This window comes from Oryzias latipes, chromosome 2 (assembly GCF_053564925.1).
Source record: "Oryzias latipes strain Hd-rR chromosome 2, Olatipes_Hd-rR_3.1".
NCBI classification, from domain to species: domain Eukaryota; kingdom Metazoa; phylum Chordata; class Actinopteri; order Beloniformes; family Adrianichthyidae; genus Oryzias; species Oryzias latipes.
In genome coordinates, this window is record NC_136238.1 from 29068494 (window position 1) to 29093257 (window position 24764).

The following is a 24764-nucleotide window of genomic DNA, read 5'->3' on the forward strand; positions in this document are numbered from 1 at the left end:
GGAATCCAGCTATGGTGTGCTAAACGTCAGGTCCAGAACGGAAGATGCCATCAATGAAGTCTGTCTGTCAGCAGCAATCCAACGCTGATGGGGTTTAGCTTGTGGAGGATTTGAATGTTCATTTGCTCTCAGGTTGGTTCTGTGCTGGAAGCCCCAACCCTCAGTTCAGTCAAGTTAGAAAGATGCTAACCAGCTGTTCCCTCTGTCACCATGGAAACACGGACCGCTTGAAAGTCGGACAGGATTTTCACGGAGCGGACTTCTAGACGTGGAGGATAAATACTCCAAGATGAATTCATCAGACATGAATCAAACAGTCTTTTCTACATAGAACAGAATGAAATCCACTGTGTTTTAGCAGCGTCTGTAGCATCACAGAGACGGTGTTCCACCAAAAACTGGGACCTGTCACATGTTGTTTCCTCGTGACAGAGCTGCAGCTTTAATGTCAATGATATAGAAGAAGAAGAATCCAAAACATTGGACTGTTTTCATGTGATCACATGGAAGCAGAATTAGGAAATCTCTAGGAAATCTGTCCTTGTTTTGTCAGCATGTTTGAATTGGAGTTTACAGTTAGACGACAATAAAGACGTGTTCACACCAAGAAATTACTTTGATGTTATTTTCAATAAATAAATCAGAAAAAGTTCAAAAAGTAAAACCTCTAAATATTTCTGTGGCCGGTAAAAGATATGTTGTCAAAAATTAAATGTCATCTCCTGTGTGGAGGTATTTCAGTTCATTAAAAACTGACATAAATGAGTAACGCTCACTGCAAACTGTGCAGAAGGCATGTTCTTTCTAAAACTGGAAATAGCACCAACCTTTTTTATCACCTGAAGCTGAGTCTCCATTTGATAATTCAATAAAAATAACATTTCATTTCCTCATTATAAAGCAACTTTATTGGAGTTTCATTTGTCATTGGTCTTTTTGAGCCAAAATCCTGAAGAAATCAAAACAAAAGGCTTTTCCAGTGAAAAACTGTCTTGTAAAGTGTGTGGTGACGGTCCACTGTGGAAAATGACTGTTTGTGGAACATTGAGATGTGCTCAGTGATTTTGGTTTAGGACACTTTGGTTTCATTTCAAACGTTGGTTTCTCCTAAATCTACAAACTCTCTCCACAAACTGTCTCCTAACTCTCAGGGATTCCTGCTGCTGGCAAAACTCACGGCTCAAGGAACCACTTCATGAATCAGTCACGCTTTGGAATGAACTTTATTGAACAACATGTCATGGTCTGGAAGAAGCCCCAGTTCCAGCTGACAGAAGTCTGGTTCTGATCCATCAGATCTCACTAGCAACAGAACCAAACCTTCACGTGTTGCAGCAACAGTTTCCATGTTTGGGAGGATCTTCTGAAGAACAGCTCAGTTCCAGATCACATCATGATGTTTGATGTTTTCTTCATTCCAGGAAATCATCTGTGTCTCCGTTGATCTGTGCTGAGTCAGCACTTTGACTTCATTTCAACTTTAGATCCATCATTTACAATCAAGGATTCATTGAATATTATTTATTGACAGAAAATAAAGAGTAAATGTATTTATCATCCAGCAGTGATTGTGGTGTTTGTAAGTCTTTTATTTTGAAATTCCTCAAGGATGATCATCATGGTGGGATTTCCCCTGTGGTCCCCCCTGTGGTCATTTGAAGAACTGCAACAGGATTCTCTGAGCATGTGGCACAAAGGTGGAAGTTTCTTCTTCTGATGATTCAAACCTGTAAAGAGTTTAGTTTGTCTGATCAGGAAACTGAAAATGAGGACGTCAGCGGAGCAGAAAGAGGAGGAACACCGTCAACAATCATGTTGGAGCTCCAACAGGCATTTTCCTGACTCAGCAAAAACATCTGTTTGTTTTTCTTTGTTCTGTCCAGCAGCTGAACAAATGGAAGAAGGTTGGAGGTTCAGTGGACCAAGAGCTGGATCATCTAAAGGAAAACGGGCTCCACACACAACATCTATGTGAGGATTATTCTGGAATTACTGGCTCCATTTGTCTGAATTATGGGTTACAGCTGATAAATTCACATGAATAATGAGGTCATGAGAGAAAATTTCTATTTTCTTGCTGGTTTCTTCTGGAATAGAGTGATTCCAATCAGACTAGTGAAATATTCTGAATGTTTCTGAATATCCATTGATTCATGACTTCTGATCAGTTCTTCTTTCTGTAACTATGATCTAAATGGACTTTAATGAAAGACCATGTGATGTTTCCATTGATGCTAAAGCTGACCAATCATGTTATTGATTACAACACGAGCGCTTTCTGTGTCTAAAATCAGTCCCAGAAGAGTTCAACCATGACTTCAATGCCTGAGCTAAGCTCCTCCCCCTTTGTGTGTCTTTGTGTGTGTTTCTTGTGTGTTCCCCTGACTGCAGCAGTGTGTCGTCAACAAGAAGCTGATTCCTAGAGAAAAGTGAGAGTTTCAGCTCTAAGGGGTCTGAAGTCCATCTGAGAAGATCACTAACTCATCAGTCCTGCTGTCCCTGAAGACCGGCTTCATGTTCAGAACCAGCTTCAGGTTCTGGGCTGGGATTGGATGTGTTGTGGTGGCAGTAAAGCAGGTTCAGACCCGGATCAAAGCAGAATGTAGAAAGGGTCAAAGTGTCAGTCAGACTCCCAGACAGAATGTTCCAGATCAGCATTTATTGGTTATTTCTTGATCTTCTTCATCTTTGGAGAAAAGCAGAGCTAGAAAATCAAACAAAGTTCCATCTATCTGGTAAAAACTTGGATTCATTCAGTCTTTCCCATATGGACAGATTTCTTTGACGTCTTTTCTTTTCATGTAAATTCAGTCAAACATGTTGATCCTTCATGATGTGGATGAGTTGATATGAAACAGTGTTTTCTGCAGCAGGAACATGTGAGAGGAAACCTGCTGTTCCTCAGCTGAGCTTCATCATTCCATCTCAGCAGCAGATGAGGAGGATGTGCTGCTGGAAAATCTGCCTCACAGACTCAGTTTGCAGCTTCTGCTTTCAGGTTTGACTTCTAGTTTCTGGAGAAACAGGAAAAAGAAACAGGAAATCTCCACACCACTCTGGAACCATCTAGAAGAGTATTATGGGATGTTTCTCAGCTGAATCACTGGGATCCATCTTCATGTTATCATCAAAGTGATCGTGTCAGATGAAATCTTTCCTGTTTGAAGGAGTTTCCTTCATGTCACAATAGGATCCCAGATCTCCCATCAGGCCTTGCAGCTCCTGACTTTGTGATGAGTTCCTGCAGAAATTCTTGGAAATCTCATGTTGATTCTCTCCCAGTTGACATCCATGGAGATTTTCACTGCTGTTGTTCAACTGTAGAGTTTGTCACAGACGCTCAAACTCATGAAGAGTTCAGCTGGAATTTGAGAACGAGGCTTTGAAACCAGCAGCAGTTTGAGTCCATTCTGATGTTCCATTCAGGTTTCTGCTACAACAAGCCTTTATTTTGAAAGAGCCAGTGGGGCAGAAACAATAGAAGGAGGAGATTACCAACCCCCCCTGGAATGTTGCCCCCTGTGCCGTGGACTAGTGGGGGCAGGGACGGCTGAACCAATCACAGAAGACTGTTGCAGCTTTCCCTCCAAAAGTCAACCAATCAGATGTTGTTGTTTGGATTCTTTGTCTTGAAGTTTCACATGTGGAAGCTTCCAGAGTCTTTTCTGTTTGGTCTGCAGGCTGAGCAGAACTGACTCCTGCAGGATCACAGGAACTTTCAGGAAAATCTACAGACAGGAAAAAAGTTTCTGTTTGGACCTTTTTTCTGGGATTGTGAGACTAGCAGATGATCGATCGGAGCTGCAGTGAAGAGGACGGCGGTGTTTGTGGGAGTTGGAGCTGAAGATCGGAGCAGGAACCATGTCTTCAGAACCTCAGGAAGGTTCTGTCAGAGAACAACTTTCTGCTGCTGAAGGAACCATCGTCCAGAACGAGGAGGAGCTCTGTCGTCAGCGCAGACTGATAGATAGCAGCTGGAACCCGCAGCTGCAGCTCAACATAGTTGGTACGTTCACTGCTGCATCCATCACCTGCAGACACATAGATCCATGAACGTCTTTTTTATTGTCGTCTGAGCTGCTATCTGGATTATTATCTGAACTCAGTCGCACATCAAGTGGCCTAAATAAAAAACACTCTTTAGGTTTCGGGCCGAACAACAAGATAAACATTTACTGAACACACTAAAGCTAAACTTTTACACATTTACCTTGTATTTTCGATATTATAATGAATAAAAATAAACAGAGATATTAATCCTGAATAAATCATTTTAAACCTTAAATAATGTATAACATTTTGCTCTCTAATAAATAAATTATGTCAAAATTAAACAAATATGAACATGCTGTAGAATGAAACAGACAAAGCCTGGACATATTAATACTGTAGTTAGAAATAACAAATCAATCTCTCGGTTTTCTTTGCTCTTTTGTCATTTTAAAAAAAGCTGGACTCCTGACATCATTTTTAACAATACGTTTATTTCTGCTTGCTGTGTGATGTCCTGTGTGTGTCTTTGTGAAACGGATCATTAGAGGAATTAGATTAAAAAAAAAAACTGTTCTTGTGAATATCATGTTTATGTCTTATAAAACATTTAAAACTATATATTGGTCATCACTGGGATTACTCCAAAAATGAAACCACTACTGTCAACCAGTGTTCCTCAGCACACTATGAGAGTGTGAGAGATGGTCAGGTGTGCTGCGGGAAAAAAAACGTCATCAGCATAATCATCTCTGTGCTTATCAAAAAAGGTTTAGGAGGTTTCAACCTGAGTACCGTATTTTCTTGACCACAGGACACACTGGGTTATAGAAAACGGTCTCAGTTATGGGGGATTTTTCAGTCTTTGACACATGCAAAAGGCGCACTGAGTGTTAAGGCGCGGGTACGTTAACGCCCTTTTCTGACCCTCAGAGCCTCCAGAGTTGGTTAATAAAAGAACCAGACTCTGATCTTTTAGAGGAAACCCTTATTAATACTGTTCTCCATAATTGAGTAACACAAACTGAATGCTCACAAACTCACTTGCGCTTAGTGTCTCCCTCCCTCCTTCCTGCAGATGCACACACCGGCTTGAGCAAACACACACTGTGTGTTTAGAAAGGCTTTTGGAGCAAATCTAAGTTGGTTGTGATTTATTTTTTCATTTTTGAGTTATGAAACAGCACCCAAAAATTCATCAAAGTCCTCTTCTTCTGTATCTGGAAACAACCGTCGCACTCAATTTTTAACACGTCAGGTTCCCTTTTGTCATTGTCAGAGTCTGTCTAGTTGCTCTGCTGCTCCAAGCAGACACGTGAGCCCAAGCTTCAACAGCCCATTCACAAACAGTGGCGTAACTCGCACAACAATAAAAGCCAACTTTTCCTGCCCCGTTCTGTGTATCTCTACCACGCTGCTCCACGGCACACCTCTATTCAGAAACAGGCCACTGATCTTGGTGGGTCTCTTTAGGTGATTGTTGTTCCAAACCCGACTGTGGAGTCTGCCAAAGGCACTATTCGCCTTGGCGAGCCTGTTGTCTAACTTTTTGTCGATTGTGGCATCTGAGGTAATTGTGCACCCCAAGTAGGTAAACTGCTGGACAGCTTTCAGTTCTGTCTCTCCGATATAGACATGGGGAGGCTGGTACACTTCCCGAGGTGCTGGCTGGTGGAGGACCTCTGTCTTCTTTAGACTAACTTCAAGTCCAAAGAGCTTGGCAGCATCTGCAAAGCAGGAAGTTAATCGCTGAAGTCCCCTCTGAGAGTGAGCTAGGAGTGCTGCGTCATCTGCAAAGAGGAGGTCACTGATCATCTGCATCTGGTCTATGTGTGAGCCTTCAGTCGTCTCAGGTTGAACAAGCTGCCATCGAGGCGGTAGCGATTGTACACGGCATCCTCGTCATCAGGGCCATCAGTGGCTTGCTTCAGCATCGTGCTGAAGAAGATCGTGAAAAGAGTGGGTGCCAAGACACAGCCCTGTTTTACGCCGTTGATGATGGGGAAAGTTACTGAAAGGTCACTTTTGAGCCTGATCTGATCGTTCATGATCTGCCACAGGCCCTTTCGGCTCACAGTGTCAAACGCCTTGGTCAGGTCGACAAAGGTTACATAGACTGCCTTGTTCTGCTCACGACACTTTTCTTGAAGCTGTCAGAGGACAAACACCATGTCAGTTGTGCTCCTGTTGCTTCTGAAGCCACATTGGGATTCTGGAAAATGATCTTTGGCGATAGTGGGCACAAGTCTGTTGAGCAGGATTCTTGGAAGGATTTTTTCCTGCAATGGAGAGTAGGGTAATCCCTCTGTAGTTTGAGCAATCAGACTTTACTCCCTTGTTATTGTAGGGGGTGATGATGACTGCATCACGGAGATCTTGCGGTAATTTTCCCTGCTCCCAACAGCAGATAAACGGTTCATGGAGTTTGGAGTGTAGCACTGGGCCACCCTGCTTCCATAACTCTGGTGGGATGCCGTCAACTCCTGCTGCCTTGCCATTTTTCAGTTGCTTAATGGCTTTTAAGATCTCTTCCATAGAAGGCGCCTCATCCAGTTCTTTCTTAAATGGTTACTGGGGAATACGGAGAATTGCTGTCACGCCGACCACGCGATCAGCGCCGTAGAGAGCTCAAAAGTGTTCAGTCCAGCGATCCAAGATGGAAGTCTTGTCTGCTAGAAGCTTCCGTTCGTCTGGGCTGCGCAAGGGACTCAGGATTTGGTGCATGGGCCCGTACACTGCCTTAAGGGCTTTTGAAGTCACCAGTGTCTGCACAGTGCTGAGTTCTGTCTGCAAGGATGGTCCACCACTCGTTCTTGATTTCTCTGAGTTTGCGTTGGGTGTTGCTGCACGCATGACGAAAGGCAGCCTTCTTCACAGTACAAGACGGCTGGGCTAGATGAGCCCGATGAGCTGCGCTCTTGTTTGCAAGCAATTCCTGGATTACAGGATCATTTTCATCAAACCAGTCTTTGTTCTTTATTCTGGAGAATCCAAGTACTTTATCAGAGGATTGCAGAATGACAAGATTGAGTTGCTCCCAGAGTGGTTCACGGTAAGGATCACTCGGGCAACTGGTGTCTTCAAGCCTAGACTGTAGACTTGCTTGGAATTTTGCTTTGGTTTCAGCTGACTGTAAGCCGCTGATGTTCAATTTCTTCTTTGGCGCTCCACCTTGATTTTTGATTTTTGATTTGAAATGGTTTATTTCAAGCAATTAACTAGAAATAATACACAAAAGCAATACAAACATCAGTTATACATTCATACAGTAACTAATCAAACTTTGGATAGTTAGACATATTAATTAATATTACTTGAAAGGGAGTGGAAGGAAGCCAATTTATATAATCCCACCCCATTATACTATAACCATTTTATCACATGATTTATCAATATACGGTTCCTAGCTTTTATCAGAAAGAATTAAGAATCATAAAGTATCAATAAAACACATGACAAAGATGAATTACTTAATTATTATGTAAAAAAAGAACTATTTTAGAAATCAACATGGCAAATGTAGATCAGTTATCTAAAATATATGCAGATTATGTTACTTATAAAAGTCATTCATATGCTTAAAACATAATACTATATCAGTAAAATACACAACACTGTTTCAGGAATTTTCATTGCAAAATTTCATCAAGTATCAAAAGTTAAAAACATGTGCAAAATTATGCTACATTAGGAAAGATTTTTGAATCAATTTATCAATTTTTGGAGCAAGTGAAGTAATATCATTAAACGTCGATCAATTTAACCATTTTCAATAATTGATTAATCATTTGTTTTATTTATATTTTTTGATTTTTTGATTTGTTTTTTATTATAAAGTAATGCTGTAAGGGAAAAATAAAAAGGGTCCATAGTCTGTCGATTGTCCAAGGTTGGCATTTCTTCTTCTGCTGATTAACAGCCGTTCTTCTGGGTTCAACAGTTTTTAGTTCTCTTAGATGTTATGTCTGCAGACATTAGATTCAGGTCCATATCCTTCTTCAGCTGATATCAGCGAAAGTGAAAGTTGAGGTCAAGTTGTCTGCAGGTCAGAACTCTGCTGTTAATCAGGTTACATCAGACTTATGGAGAAAGTGAGGAATCCAGGTGTCATATTTCTTGAAATGGTTTGGCTCTTTGATTTATTACTCCATGTTTCAGACGACCGTGATCAGACACTTCTCAAAGTCCTTCATGGTGTTCACAACCAGAACCTTGGACTCGGTGGTTTGACGTAAATCCTGCAGCCTTTAACCCAAGTGTTTTCAATCTGCTTCTGCTTTCTGTGTGGCCTGGCATGTTTGGCGATTTCAGCATTCCTTCTGGTCAGATGGTCGTTCAGATAAGCAGCGGAACCTCTGAGATTTTTACGTTGATTCATCAGAGCTAGCTTGTGTTTTTGATTCACAAACCTGATGAGGATTGCTGGTTTATCCGTCTCCTTTCTCCTGGGGAGCGGGTGGCAGGTCTCGATGATGTTGAAATCCAGGGAAATCCGTTTGGACGTGAGAAATTACTCCATTTGGTGTATCAGAGACTCTCCATCGCTCTCAGTTTCAGCACTGCGAGCTACGCTAGCGCTATTAGCATTAGCAGTGCTAGCTCCAACTGCATTCAGTTTTGCTTGAGGTTTGATTAGTACTCCAGTGAGAATGACATTATTCATCCTTACTTGCTGTTCTATATGGTCCAGTCTTTTCTCCAGAATGTCGACCCGGTTTTCTCGTTGCTCGTTTTGAGCCCGACATCTTCGGACTCTTCAATCAGCTCAATCAGTGGAGTTAGCTTAGCGGTCACTTGTTCCATAAATGGATACAACGCAGCTTGGAGATCATCAATACACTTTTTAAGGTCTTCGTATTCCTGGCTTTTCTTGGGGGCCATGGTCAGCTCTCTTTTTTGGAGAAAATCAACTTTTAAGTCATTTGAAGATAGTTGTATCCGCAGAGAGCCACGCACGCGTCCTGCCGTAACCCGGAACCGGAACCTTACTTGGGTTTCGGCTTGAAGTGGAGTTTGAGTTTGCAGCGCACAAAGCGGTGGTCTGTGTGGCACTCTGCGCTGGGCATCACTCTGGTGTGCAAGACATCTTTAGTATCTCGCTGACGCACTATGATGTAATCAATGAGGTGCCAATGTTTTGACCGAGGATGCATCCAGGTAGTTTTCAGACTGGCCTTTTGCTGAAACAAGGTGTTTGAGATGGTAAGTTGGTGCTCGGTGCAAAGCTCCAGCAGCAGGCGCCCGTTGTTGTTGCAGTTGCCAACATGATACTTGGCAACTGCATGATATTTGTTTCTTAGTGGTAGGCGCATGGAGATGATGCGGTCAGAGTGGCCAGTTGGAAGGTTTTACAGTTTTGAGGCAATGGAGTTTCTAACAAAGAAACCTACTCCAGAAAGGCGTCTCTCTGTTACCGGTTTGCCAGACCAAAAGAGGGTGTAACCTGCGCTATTCTCTCTAAGACTGCCTTCCCCTGGGAATCAGACTTCACTAAGGGCTTCAATATCAATGGAGAGCCTTGATAGCTCATGCGCAATGAGAGCAGAACGACGTTCAGGACGACTGCCTGCATCCAGCATGGTTCTGACGTTCCAACATGCTACTTTTAATCCTTTTACACATTTTGAGGTAGGTGGGAACCTTTTTTTCATTGATGTTTGACTGTGTCAAAGAGGCCCGTTGACCGTGGCCAGCCAACAGGGTATGGGAGGAGATGAGCATTGTTTAGGCCACCTTTTCTAGGCCCCTCTCCATATGGAGCAAGCAGTGCGTCCCTAAAAAAGACTGCTTGGTCGTTCAGGGTGTTGCTGTCATCTCCTTGCTTCAGCAACAGGCGACCAATATCCTAAACCCTCTGCATGCAGGATTGGAGCTGCGGCTGCCAGTGGCATTTTCCACCTGCCGTTTTTGCCAATTTCCCATCGCTACAGGACTTGAGGAGTAAGTGGCAAATGGACGTGGACTTGTCCTTCGAGCCCGTGCAGTGGGATTTTAAGGTTAAGTGCAGTGTGCGCAGTCCTGGCCCCACCCTTTACACCCGTGGTTCATCTGTCATGGCCTAGCAAGCTGGGATGGTGACAGCGAGGTCCACGGGTCGTAGGTTTTATATCAGACTGTCCTTGTCCTAGCCTCTGGCTCAAAACCTTCCTCGGAGGCACGAGAAATATGTTGGCCGGTGACCTCAGGATGAGGTTCATACGCCCAGTGGCACATGTCACCGAAACATGATGCTGACCAGAAATCGATGGAACCCATGCAGACATTTACGGGTTTGAAAGATTTATCGTTACCCTGATTACGGAGGCTAAGGGTGTACTAGCACTTGCCCGAGGTGCACACCCAGGCTAGTGGAGGGAAGGAGACGCTTCACTACTTCATTCTAGTACAGCTACAAGCTAGATCTGGCCACTGCCCAGCTAGGGGCTCAATAAATATAGTAAAAAGAGAGGGAAGGAGTGCAAATAAATTAAAGTGCAAATAAAACCGAGAGGGGGGGTATTCCATACGGCAACCATGGGAGGGGGACCACTGCCAAGTAACTCCTCCCTCCAAAGTGCATCGCAGGCTGAACCCCCCTGCCCCATTACATTAATAAGAGATTACATGAGGAAGAGGATAAGTCGGGGACAGCTGGTAGACTGTCTCTGGGTGGTCAAACAGCCGTCCCCAAGCATAGGCCCCAGGTCCCCTCAGTCCAGGGGTCCCATCCCCCGAAGCACCAATCCCCAAGGCCTCACACCGCCCCACACAGAGGGAGAGAAGCCAGAAATCCCCCCACCCGGAGCAAGCCCAGGCTCCAGACCCCCAGGCGCCGCCCCTTGGAGAGTTCTGGTCTGTCTGTCTATTAGTTCTGACTGATGCATTGGGGTTGTGATATAATATTTTAATCCAATTGATGAATGATTCTCCAAATCCAAATTTATGGAGAGCAGCAATAATGAACTTCCAAATTACTCTGCCAAAAGCTTTTTCAGGATCCAGTGATACTATTTTCATTTCCTGGTTTTTAATGGTAGCAAAGTCAATTATATTAACGAGTCTGCGAACATTGTCATCCGATTGACTGCCTCTGATGAATCCAGATTGATCGGGTTAGATTATGTGAGGAGTGATTTTTTCCTATTCTCTGTGCTACTGCTTTGCAGATAATTTTTACATCAGCATTGATTAAAGAAATGGGGCTGGGGATATTAGGCTGTAGTGACTGGCTTTCCTTGATAAATGTGACCGTTTTATAAAACGTTGGTGCCAGTTGTTACCAGAATTCTTTGTAAAACTCAGTGGGAAAGCCGTGAGGCCCTGGGGCTTTACCATTAGACATAAGTGACAGAGCTTCATGAAGTTGAGACAACGAGAGCGGGGAGTCTAAATTTGTGATTTGGTCCTCGTTTAACCTGGGTAGGTTTAGATTATTGAGACTCTGATGGATTGATCTGTGATATGTATAAGTTTTTATAAAAGTCTTTAAATGCGATATTAATTTTGACCGGGTCGTGAGTGACATTCCCTGTCTGGTCTATCGAAACTCGTGCGTTTACTTTGTCCGTTCTTTTTCTCCAAGCGGAAAGTCCTTCTTTTGCTGATGATACGGCAGTATTACTTTTTTGATGGGTGTATAATCTTTGTACGCTGTCATTAAAATCTCCGCATCCATCTTACTGAAGTATAGCACTCTCTTTTTTTCACCATGCGTTTTCATGGTGACTCCGGAAATTGGCGATCCATTGAGAATGTCTTTATGTACTTGCGGTGCACGTGCATTTACCCAGGGTTACCAAGTCGATCGTAATTACGCTAACTCATATCCGGTCTTTTGGAAACGACACACCCAGAGTAAGCAAGTTCAGGCGGATTTCAGCCAGAGTTCAGGATTAAAGTCAGGGTAGTTTAAACATGCTTTCTGGAATACCCCCCAGTTGTCTCAGGTTTGGCGGGTGTCTTCTCCAAATGGCATGTTTCAGCTCCTTCCACATACGTTCAATGGGATTCAGATCTGGGCTCATAGAAGGCCACTTCAGAATAGTCCAACGCTTTTCTCTTAGCCATTCTTGGGGTTCTTTTGGCTGTTTTTTTTGGGATGGTTGTCGTGTTGGAAGACCCATGACCTGCGACTGAGACCAAGCTTTCTGACATCAGGCAGCAAATTTCTATCCAGAATGCCTTGATGATCTGGAGATTTCATTTGAGCTTGCACAACTTCAAGACACCCTGTGCCAGATGCCGCAAAGCAGCCCCAAAGCATAACTGAGCCTCCTCCATGTTTCACAGTAAGGACAGTGTTCTTTTGGTTGGATGCTTCATTTTTGAGTCTACCAACATAGAGCTGATGTGCCTTACCAAAAAGCTCCAGTTTGGTCTCATCTGTCCAAAGGACATTTTCCCAGAGGCTTTGTGGCTTGTCAACATGCATTTTTGCAAATTCCAGTCTGGCTTTTTTATGATTTCCTTTCAACAGTGGTGTCCTCCTTGGTCGTCTCCCATGAAGTCCACTCTGGCTCAAACAATGATGAATGGTGCAATCTGACACTGATGTACCTTGATCTAGCAGTTCACCTTTAATGTCTTTGGAGGTTGTTCTGGGCTCTTTGGATCCAGTTCCAAGTATCCGTCTCCTCAATTTGTCATCAAGGTTCCTCTTCCGGCCACGTCCAGGGAGGTTGGCTACTGTCCCGTGGGTCTTAAACTTCTGAAAATATGTGCCACTGTCGTCACAGGAACTTCATACTGCTTAGAGATGGTTTTATAGCCTTTACCTTTACAATAGCCGCGGTTACATGGGCAAAATATGTTGATCTGATCAATGGTCGGGTTAAAATTCAACCGTGCACATGGGCACAGAAAACCTTTTTCTGATTAGAACAAACGTTCACATGGGTCACACTTTCGGTCAGGATAAATCATTTGGGCATGTGCAGTAGTGTTAAAAATACCGGAAGGGAAATGGGTCCCGTTGTAAACAAACCTTTGCTGCCACATACATTTATTCAGCAGCTCGGTAATATATGAGGCGATCTCCCAAATGTGCTTTTTATTAGTGTTATGACTATTATGAAGCGCCTGTTCGCTCATCGTTTCATATTTAATCCGTGTGGACAGTGCTTTTTTTGTGGAAGAACGGGTAACGCTTTATAGTCCTTAATAGACTATTTATAAGACATAACCAAGTCCTTAATAAACTATTTAAAAAAGATTAACAAGCACTAGAAATGTCTTAGTAAGCTTGTTATAAGTACATTTATTAGCATTAATAAGTCCTTAATAAACTATTTATAAGACATTAACAAGCACTAGTAAGGTTTTGGTAAGTTGCTTATAAGTACATTAATTAGCATTTGTTAATGTGTTACAACTGACTTACAAGTTGAATTAATCTGCTTATAAATATATTTACATGTCCCTTAATAAACTACTTATAAGACATTAACAAGCATAAGTAATGTTGTATTAAGATGCTTATAAAGATATTTATTAGCATTTGTTAATCCTGTTCACAAGCTATTTACAAATTGCTTGTATGTGATTAATAAACATATTAACAGTGTTATTATTAACAGTTTATTGAGTGTTTTGCAGCCCCCCAATCTAAAGGGTGACCAAATAGCGGTTGATCTTTACAAACCATTTATAAATTGCTTGTATGTGTTTAATAAATATATTAACAGTTCCCATGTCAAGCTGGATTTACATTTTTTTAAGTTCGCTGATGTGACTCAACCTCAATACTACACCACCTGGATGAACGAGAACCTTCATTGACAGTTTGAGTGTTTTGCTGCCTCCTAAGTGTGGGCTATGTTCTGCCATAAAGAACCACAAAGTACAGAATATGAAAAATGACCTTTATAACATGAATCACAGCCACAAACATACACTGTCAGAAAAAATGTGCAAAATTTGTACCTTTAGAGGTACAATGGCTTGTCACTGGGGCAGTACCCTCAAGGGTACAAATGTTGTACCCTTTCATATAGGTGCGCATCTGTACCCTTTCATTATGTACCTTTCAAAGGCAAATATGTACCTCTGTGGACTAAATTGTACCTTATAGTGCTATGGTACCATAATGTACCTTTAAAAAAGGTAAAAAAATTTGTTCTTTTAAGGGTACTGCCCCAGTGACAAGCCTTTTGTACCCTTTGATGGCAAATTTGTACCAGATACAGCACATTAAAAGACCAGTATACTGTTTATCACATTTATTAAACATTCAAAACAATTACAATTCTGACATTTCACAGTATGAATGTTTTAAGCTCCACAATGTCACAACAGGATGCATATATTTACAATTATTAGCAATTTTACAATAATGAAAAATCTATATTTTTCCTTCAGTTCACATTGCATTCATTGTAACTATAACCTTGACATTTGATCAATTGTAAACAGCATATAGCACTTCAGTTACCATTTTTAAACCATGAAATAAAACTTGTGACATTAACAAAAGAAGCACTAGACCTCATTTTAAGTAAATCTTTCAACTGCATTCTACATTTTCTAAAAATAGATAATAAAAAAGTAAACTTATAACCAAGTTTAAATGCATAATTTAAATAATAAAATGCATAAATGTGATAAGATAATATTGATACGAATTCTAAAAAGAAGAACTATAAACACAAAAGATTACCAAGGATTACGTTTATGTCAATACCTAGTAGATCCTCTGCAAGCATCTCTTCTCTTGCTTCTTTGGAGACTTTGGCTAATGGAGCTTTTCTTTGAACAAGCTCAAGCACCTTTGGCACAATACTGGTAAACGCCGTCCTTGAAGCGCTGGCTTAACCTGACAGGTGATGGATGCATTCGGTCAACATCATCAAACAACTGAAAATTGGAAAAAAAATAGAAAACTAATCATTCACTTTATCTAAAACAAACAAAAGACATAAAACATTCTAATATTCTTTGTTGCCTCTTTCATTGCCATTTCCCTTTAGTGATCTCATTGTATAAATATTACTTGGCTTGAATGACTATATATTTATATATGGGTTTAGAAAATTACAATGTTTTTACAATAGAGTTAAAGCTGTTATTGGTCATTTTAGCAGATGTCTCAGCTCATATTGACATTCAAAATGTATTTTAAGCTGAGAACTGATTTAAAATGTGACTGACCCCTGAGGTTGTCTTCAAGAAAGGGTACTTCTTTAATATATCCTCTTGCACCTTGCTGTACTGGATATGCAGGACATTCACATGAACTTCAACGAATGATGCATCCTCACCAATGACAGCAACCACCTATTGGATCAAATTTAAAAGTCCATATTAATAATAAAAAATACAACTGCAAGCACTGATTACTGGGGTTAAAGCACTTTGAGATGATGTTTAAAGACAGTTTGTGCAGAGTGGTTTGGAGTTGATCAGAAATTAACTTCTGAGTTGTAGGCGGGGCTATTGACACAGTAGTTACACTCTGCTGATGTCCGATCATCCCTTTGTTTACACCCTCTCCCTCTAGCTTACAGTCCTTCCAACCTAAAACTAACATTAGTGGTGAAACCAAAATGGTGAGCAATATTGAAGCTTTCTGGCCATAGTTTAGATCAAGCTCAGACAAGTATGATGAAGATGTTAATGGATCTGTTTGTCTGCAAGTGGACGCATCAGAATAGAGCAGAGCATGTGGTGCGTCACAATAGAGACCTTCCTCAAACTGCATTTATTTTGTCTGTTCCCGATTCATCCCAATTTGAGTGAATACTCAGATGTGCAGTTTTAAACGTGTTCTTTTAAACGTGCCCATCATGAGAAAAATAATGCAAATAATGTCTTTTTATTCAGTCATACCTTTGGTTTGTCTGAAGATTAATAACCCCTCTTGTTAAAGTAAAATATGTCCAACACAAGAGGCAGCTCTCATCTGCCTGCCTAGCTGTTGGACAGGACAAGTAAAAAAATAAAATAAATTTTTAAAAAAAAAACAGGTGCCGGCTCCCTGCACAGCGTGGAGGATGTGGTTCTGGCCGTGGGGGAAGTTATCGGGCATGCCAGGGCTCGACATAACCATTTGTCCGCTGGCCCGGTCCTGTTTTTCGAGCAGTGCGGACCACAAGACTTTACTTTTCACTTGTCCGCTCGGGCCACTAAAATATCTAACGGTTTATATATTCTTCACCTTTTTCAATAAAGTAAATTTTGCGAAAACGTGTAGATTTACCTCGTCTTCATAATTCACTTTTTCTGCTAGTCCTGTGTTCAGACTTCAAGGGTTTCTATGGGAAACCTTTGATCACTTCTCCTTCTCTCCCGCCTGCGCGCGCTCGGCTTTCACTGCCGAGCAACACGCGGCACGCGCTCAATACTTTTTTTTTTCAAACTTTATTGAATGTAACAATTCAATACAAAACAATGTTAAACAGCAACAACGAAGGCACAAGCCAGTGGGTTATTATTACATTTGATTATAAATCCGACACCGTCACTGAAGAGAGACTGAAGCTTGTCAGAGATGTGGAAGACATGGCAGGAATAGAAAGGAATATGTTGGATGGAGTAGTGGGTATAATTAGTAGTATGGACAGCAAGATATTTAATGAATGCATTGAAGATGAAACTGTATCCACTAAGCTTTAAGCTGAATGTCAAAGAATCAAAGGCAACTCCAAATACCTGAATCTCAGACTCAAATGCAGTAGAATGTTAAACTACTTAATTTTGTTTTTCTTTACAACACTGTAAGCAGTAAGTATGTATAGTTAGCTGAATGATCTCAGTTAGACCTGCACAATATGAGGAAAACTCGCGATATGCGATATCAGAGATTAAAATTGCGATAACGATATAATTTGCGGTATATAAACAAACAGCAAAATAACCAAATAACCATTCCCAGTTTAAAAATTATACTCCAAATGACCCACGTTGACATAGGTTACAAACATCTAACATAACAGGGCTCCATCTGATTGGTCAACAATGCGAAGGCGTCCATCCGATTGGTCAAATGCATTAAGGGATTTATTTGATTCGTTAAATGGTTCAAGCTGCCATTAGATTGTTTTAACACATTTAAGGTTTATGATTTATTGCGATATTTGCCGTTAGAAGCACCATGAAAACTTCTGAACTAGTGTTACCTACTACACTGCAGTGCTCTCTTCAAAACATCTGAAACAGACTAGAGCAGATTTAAATTTGATATGGTCTATTTTCAGTCATTGAAAAGTGTAGAAATAAGTGATGTCACCAGAATGCACCAAATTGCACCATATTAAAAGTTTCCGGGGGGGCATGCCCCCGGACCCCCCTAAAGTTGCAAGCACCTGCGGAGCGGCGGGTCCCGCTATGCGCGGTGTCGGGCCAGTAACTTTCAGGCAGGGCCAGTAAGTTTCAAAAACTACTGGCCCTGTGGGCCAGTGCAAATTTCTGGGCTATGTCAACCCCTGCATGCTTCAATTAAATCTGCTGCTCGCATGAATGGAGCCATTGTTTTGTTTGTGGAGAGGGTGGAGCAGGTGAACACGCTGGTTGAGAAGGGCATCTCCATCAATGGCGTGTTTGAAACCGTCACGCCACTCTCTCAGCCGTCACACCGCTCTCTCCAATAGGCTGAGGGATGCTATGGAGCAGATCATCCACCGGGACCAGACCTACTGTGTCCAAGGTTGACTCATGGTCGATAATGTCTTTTTAATTCGAGATGTTTTGGAGGTCTCTGAGCTTTTGGGCATACGAACAGGTCTGATTTCTCTTGACCAGGAAAAGGCTTTGACCGCGTTGAACACAGCTTCCTTTAGAAAGTTATGGAGAAGTTTGGGTTCTGCGCTGGTTTCATTGCTAAAATCAGAGTATTTTACGCCGAGGCTGAGAGTGTACTGAAGGTGAACGGCAGTCTTTGTGCTACTTTTAGAGTGGTTCTGGGCATACGGCAGGGCTGTGCTCTGTCTGGCATGCTCTACACTCTCTCCCTGGAGCCCCTCCTCTTATGGAGGAGGGGCTCCATAAGATCTGTGCAAGTATTGAGGGTTTGTGTTTGCCTGGTTTCCAGGGGAACGCAAAAATAATGTGCATGAATGTAAACTGTAGACTTAGATAATTAAGATACCCGTTTGGAGTTTAAGAGCCTGATGGCCTGGGGGTAGAAACTCCTCCTGAGTCTCTCTGTCTTTGCCATCAGGCTACGGTAGCGCTTACCAGATGGCAGCAGAGTGAAAATATGATTACTGGGGTGGGTGGAGTCTTTGATGATCTTTGCAGCTCTACTTCTCTAGCGTTTGAGGTAGGTGTCCTGCAGGGAGGGGAGAGTAGACCCTGAAATGCGCTCAGCTAAGCGCACAACTCTCTGCAGGGCTTTGCAGTCTTGACTAGAGCTGTTCCCATACCACACTGAGATACACTGAGTCAATACACTTTCTATGGCACCGGAATAGAAGGTTTTCAGGATTGCTGGTGAGACCCTGAAATTCCTCAGCTGTCACAGATGGTACAGTCTTTGCCTTGCTTTATTAACCTGTGTTTGAATGTGAGTAGTCCAAGTCAGGTCCTCCGAGATGTTTACACCAAGGCACTTGAAGCTGCTCACCCTCTCCACCCTCTCCATATTCTGTACTTTGTGGTTCTTTGTGGCAGAACATAGCCCACACTTAGGAGGCAGCAAAAAACTCAAACTGTCAATGAAGGTTCTCGTTCATCCAGGTGGTGTAGTATTGAGGTTGAGTCACATCAGCCAGACTTAAAAAAATTTGAGTCCAGCTTGACATGGGAATTGTTAATATGTTTATTAATCACATACAAGCAATTTATAAATGGTTTGTCACGCTTTAGATTGTGGGGCTGCAAAACACTCAATAAACTGTTAATAAGAACACTGTTAATATGTTTATTAATCACATACAAGCAATTTGTAAATAGCTTGTGAACAGGATTAACAAATACTAATAAATGTCTTTATAAGCATCTTAATACAACATTACTCATCCTTGTTAATGTCTTATAAGTTGTTTATTAAGGGACATGTCAATATATTTATAAGCAGATTAATTCAACTTGTAAGTCAGTTGTAACACATTAACAAATGCTAATTAATGTACTTATAAGCAACTTACTAAAACCTTACTAGTGTTTGTTAATGTCTTATAAATAGTTTATTAAGGACTTATTCATGCTAATAAATGTACTTATAAGAAGCTTACTAAGATATTTCTAGTGCTTGTTAATGTTTTGTAAATAGTTTATTAAGGACTTGGTAATGTCCTATAAATAGTCTATTAAGGACTCTAATTATAAAACGTTACCGAAGAACGGAACTGGAAGAAGCCACTGTTAGGAGAGGCTAACAAGACCTCACAACATTTAGCCTTTTGATGGACAAAAATGCTGCAATCTGCATCTTGGCTGCACGTAAATGTGTGGGAATAACATCAGCCTTTATTTTGTCGGGACGAGACTGGAAACACAAATCCATGTGATTGTTTGAACAATTTCTAAGGACTGAGAGGCATTTCTGCTTTGAAAAGCTCACACACCGCCATAAAGCCGCTGTGTGAGCTGGTGGCTCGAGCTCTGCTTGGTTCTCGTGAGTCCGGCAGTCGCTAACGCAGAGCGGCGGGTCGGCTCACAGTCCGAAATTCTCACACATAGCAAAACAACAAAACATTTTTCTTCCGATCAGGCGTTCTTTCCGATTACTTTTGCCCATGTAAACGCGGCTATAGTTTGTCTATAATTTTGTTTCTAATGTCCTGGGACAATTCTCTCCTTGGCTTTCTGTTGTCCATGTTCACTTTGGTTCATACCTTTTCACCAAACAGCAACTTGACTATTTGTCTCTCTTTAAATAGGCAGACTGACTGATTATGGGTTTGAAAACAGCTGTGTTGTCAATTAAAGGACATACCTAAGTTTATCATGACCCCCCTGGGCAATTAGTTCTCAGTCTTTTATAGAGGTACCATTATTTTTGTCCAGCCCATTTCATTAGTTTTTTACATTTTTTATAATTCTGTTAATCAACAACTCAAACGTAATGGCTGATTTTGATTATTTAATTTTCAATACATTGTAATTTATTGTTACTTTTGAACCTTTCAAGTAAGCATTGTGGAATTTATTATTTAACTGAGGGGTACCAACAATTTTGTCCAACACTGTGGCTGTTGAACCTGAACTGCAATGACATTTCTGACCGTGGAAGACGGCTCTTCCTTCGGGGTTCATTGCACCATTCAGACCCTCCATAACTGAGCTACATAAACAGAACACTCTTGTTGCTGCTTGCTTGATGTGCGTGGCCATGCTCTGACCCCTTCTATAGGCATGCGAGAGCAGAAACCATTGAGAGTCTCAACGGAATACAGCGAGTAACATTAGTTCCACCTCCTCTGCACAGTTAACACATTGGGGGGGGCTACCGAAACAGTACAAGAGTGAACCGAACCGAAAGTGCCGTACCAAAATGTTTTGGTCAGTAACTGTATCTTTATGAGTAAAATAAATGTTTTTATTAATTAAAAATAGAAACTCATCTTTGTTTGGAGTTGTAACCAGCAGAATACATGAATGGAAATTGTTAGCAGCACAAGAGATGATCAGCTGATTTAGATAAGTGGTTCTCCTGCAGTAAAGCTAGATTTGCTTTAAGATCAGTCAGGTTGTTTAACACTTTCAGTCGCTTTGACCCAAAGCCAAGTCCACGCACATTCCAGGTAACAATGTTAAGACTTGACATAATTACTATTATCCTGTGTTTTCTTCTTTAATTATTTTTTTATTGCTATTTTATTTTATGATAAGCAATTTGTGTGCGTAACGGGAATGAAAGATGTTATACAAATCGATAAAGTTTTGGTTTTAGTTCATACTGGTATTGTTAACAGGATTTTTCCCCCATAGATCCCTGTAGCAAATGTAATAATTTATTAAAACTTAAATACATGTCTGTTTATATGCTATAGTCAAATTACGGATCTCAATCTAATTTAGTTTCTTCTTCTTTGCAAAAACATGGGTGTTTTAAATAAATAAATTCAAGACCAAAATCACTTCTTAATTTCTTAACTTTGAATGACATCTGAGTAGATACATTTAAAAACAAAACCTTTTCATGCATTTTTTTTACTGCGAAGTTTTTGATATTTATTGCTTTTTGACAAGATGTAAAGTCCTTTTAAAGAATAAGGCTCCTTCTGTGTTTGTGTCCCTGAAGTTTTCCCCCAGCACTATGATACTGAAGATTTCTGCAACCGGCAGAGAAATGTCAGAGTGCAACAGGAGAAACCAGAACCACCACAGATTAAAGAGGAACAGCAGGAACCAGAACCACCACAGATGAAAGAGGAACTGCAGGAACTAGAACATCCACAGATTAAAGAAAATCAGGACAAACCAGAACCTCCACAGATTAAAGAAGAGCAGAAGGAAACAGAACCTCCACAGATTAAAGAAGAACATGAGGAACCAGAACCTCCACAGATTAAAGAGGAACAGGAGGAACCAGAACCACCACAGATTAAAGAGGAACCAAGGGAACTCTGCATCAATCAGGATGAAAAGCATCTTGAGCTTGTGCAGGAGACTGATGCTTTGATGGAGATTCCTACTTATGAAGTAGATGAGAACAGTGAAGCAGATCCAAATAATCAGCAGAGCTTTAATGTAACTGATAGTCAGGATGAAGAAGGAAACCAACATGAAGAATCAACATCAACTACAGATGAAGAGACAGCATCAACATCAACTACAGATGAAGAGACAGACCCACAGAACAGAGATCAGAGGAAGAAAAGAGACAGAAGTCATGTCCAAAGTGTGGACAGCTCTCACATGTCAGAAAGTCTGTGCAACACTGATGTAAGAAAAAATCCAAAGAAAACAAATCTGGGTAAGAAATACAACCAATCTCCAAAAGAAGAGAGACTTTTCTCTATCACGTCTGGTAAAAACTCAAGAATAATTACTAACTACATGGAAACTGGGTCTGATGAAAGATGTTATATCTGTAGAGAATGTGGTGAAAGCTTTTGCAACAAAGCTCAGTTCAGAATTCACACAAGAATCCATGCAAAAGATAAAAGATTTTCTTATAAAGAATGTGAGAAAAGGTTTAGTAACGGATTTAGTCTCAAAGGACACATGACAACTCACACAGGAGAAAAGCCTTTTCCGTGTAAAGACTGTAATAAAAGATTTAGTGACAGATCTCATCTCAATAGACACATGAGAACTCACACAGGAGAAAAGCCTTTTTCTTGTAAAGAATGTGATAAAAGTTTTAGTCATACATCTAGTCTCAAAACACACAAGAGAACTCACACAGGAGAAAAACCTTTTTCTTGTAAAGAATGTGATAGAAGTTTTAGTGATGGATCTTGTTTCAAAAGACACATGAGAACTCACACAGGAGAAAAGCCTTTTCCTTGTAAAAAATGTAAAAAACGTTTTAGTCAAATATCTGGTCTCAAAACACACATGAGAACTCACACAGGAGAAAAGCCTTTTCCTTGTAAAGAATGTGATAAAAGTTTTAGTCATACATCTAGTCTCAAAATACACATGAGAAATCACACAGGAGAAAAGCCTTTTTCTTGTCAAGAATGTGATAGAAGTTTTAGTGATGGATCTCATCTCAAAAAACACATGAGAACTCACACAGGAGAAAAGCCTTTTTCTTGTAAAGAATGTGATACAAGTTTTAGTCAAAAATCTAATCTCAAAACACACATGAGAACTCACACAGGAGAAAAGCGTTTTTCTTGTAAAGAATGTGATAAAAGTTTTAGTCAAATATCTCATCTCAAAACACACATGAGAATTCACACAGGAGAAAAGCCTTTTTCTTGTCAAGAATGTGATAAAAGTTTTAGTCAAATATCTCATCTCAAAACACACATGAAAACTCACACAGGAGAAAAGCCTTTTTCTTGTAAAGAATGTGATAAAGGTTTTAGTAGAATATCTAGTCTCAAAACACACATGAGAACTCACACAGGAGAAAAGCCTTTTCCTTGTAAAGAATGTGATAAAAGTTTTAGTCAAATATCTCATCTCAAAACACACATGAGAATTCACACAGGAGAAAAGCCTTTTTCTTGTCAAGAATGTGATAAAAGTTTTAGTCAAATATCTCATCTCAAAAAACACATGAGAACTCATACAGGATGTGCGAGGGGGGTCGAGCCTCGCTTAAAGATTTGTGGTTGAGGAGGCAGATCATGGAACAAGATTCCTGTCAGAGAATCATGGCACTTGGAGAAGAGACTGAAGTTTCTTCTTTTATTGAACAACGTTGGAAGATGATGAACTACAGCAGCTGTTGCCTTCATCCATGTGTGTAGGATGATGTAGAAGTAGAACTAAAGACAGATATTCAAATAACTCAAACTTCCACAACATGTTATAATATGAAATAAATATCTTATAATATAAAATAAATCACAAAATTATTGATAAATGAGAAGCAGGAACGACTTACATTTCCTCAAGAATGCACACAAAGAGAAGGGGAAACACACAGTGAATCCTTACAGCTTCACACCTCTGGCAACTGCTTCTCTGCTGATTGTGAGTGTAAGGGGATGTCCGGATAAATTCAAAAGATGGCGCTTCTCTTCTGTACGCCAGTAAATAGTGCTCTTCTGCCTTGACCACTAGGGCTTTCTTTCTTGTAAAGAATGTAAAAAAAGTTTTTGTGATGTATCTCATCTCAAACGACACATTAGAACTTGTAAGACTTTTTGACATTGTAAGGATTTAGGACACCAACATGAAAAACACAACATCAATGGGGGACCTTTCTGTGTGGAGTTTGCATGTTCTACCCGTGCATGCGTGGGTTCTCTCCGGGATCTCAGGCTTCGTCCCACCATCCAAAAACATGCTTCATAGGTTATTTGGCAATTTTAAATTGTCCATAGGTGTGAGTGGGAGAGTGAATGGGTGTGTGACTGTGGATGTTCTACCCTGCAACAGACTGGTGACCTGTCCAGGTTGTCCCCTGCCTACGTCCGGGATATGCTCCGGCAGCCCTGTGACCCCGAAAGGGAAAAAATGAATGAATAAATGTAAGGATTTAGTGTAAACTCTAAATTCAAAAATTTTCTGATAAGAGGTCAACCTCTGTACCACAGCAGAAGACTTTAGAAAAAGTTCTGTATCTTAGAAAATTAAATATTTTAAAGTGAGTTTTTAATGCTTAAAACTCCTGGGGTAAAACCCCAATGTTCTAATGAACTCCATAGCAACCTGAGCTTTCATTTCATGTACATAGAGCCACAGGCTGATGGCCTCCATGCCATATTGATGAAGTAATTTCATCAGAGGAAGGCAAAAGTGAGTATTGAATGTGTACAAAGGAATTTTTCTAAAAAGAAAAAAAAACTTTGGTTGTTTTAATGTATGATTTGCTACAGGAGGTCCTTTATCCCAACAGCTGTTAGACTATAGAATGACACAGGACTGCTGAAACTGCTGCGGTGTTTGCTTTAGTTATGACGTGTACTTTTACTTCCACTTTTATTACAATTTTATTTTTTACTGACTATTTGTCTTTCTAACTGCCATATTTCTTGTTTTGCTGCTGTAATAACTGAATTTCCCTCTGGGGATCAATAAAGTCTTGTCTTGTCTTATCCTGACTTTCTTGGACAGCTTTTTTAGCTTTTCATCTTCTCTAAGCCACAATTATCAAAAGCAACACTGCAAAAAAACACCATCTTAATTCAAGAAAAAAGTACTTGTTTTTAGTAGAAATTGACTAGAAATAAGTCAAATTATCTGTCCATGCAGCTAGTAAATTTTACTTAACAAGATGTCTTGATTTAAGT

The 24764-nt window shown here is 40.7% G+C and overlaps 3 protein-coding genes across 7 annotated transcripts in view; 2 read left to right on the forward strand and 1 right to left on the reverse strand.

The window, feature by feature from the left end:
- LOC111949070 (NACHT, LRR and PYD domains-containing protein 12-like) overlaps positions 1–24764 on the reverse strand; it is a 350272-nt gene that overhangs the window by 249230 nt on the left and 76278 nt on the right. The gene's annotated exons all lie outside the window — the stretch shown is intronic.
- Positions 1–24764, forward strand: part of LOC144987763 (uncharacterized) — a 296127-nt gene that overhangs the window by 171298 nt on the left and 100065 nt on the right. The gene's annotated exons all lie outside the window — the stretch shown is intronic.
- LOC144987060 (uncharacterized) lies at positions 1597–24569 on the forward strand. Of its 3 annotated transcripts, none has more exons than XM_078935986.1 (3): positions 1597–1971; positions 2392–4006; positions 21149–24569. In XM_078935986.1, exons 2-3 carry the CDS (start codon positions 3862–3864, stop codon positions 23140–23142), a joined length of 2139 nt encoding a protein of 712 aa, XP_078792112.1. In that variant the 5' UTR covers positions 1597–1971; positions 2392–3861; the 3' UTR covers positions 23143–24569. The 3 variants fall into 3 exon arrangements, with proteins under 3 accessions (XP_078792112.1, XP_078792118.1, XP_078792113.1); XM_078935992.1 differs by having other exon boundaries at positions 2395–4006; XM_078935987.1 differs by having other exon boundaries at positions 1597–4006.

Coding starts and splice junctions, on each gene's coding strand:
- LOC144987060 (XM_078935987.1), top strand. CDS start 3,862: ATGTCTTCAGAACCTCAGGAAGGTTCTGTCAGAGAACAACTTTCTGCT. Junction 4,007..21,148: donor GCTGCAGCTCAACATAGTTG/GTACGTTCACTG, acceptor GTGTCCCTGAAG/TTTTCCCCCAGCACTATGAT.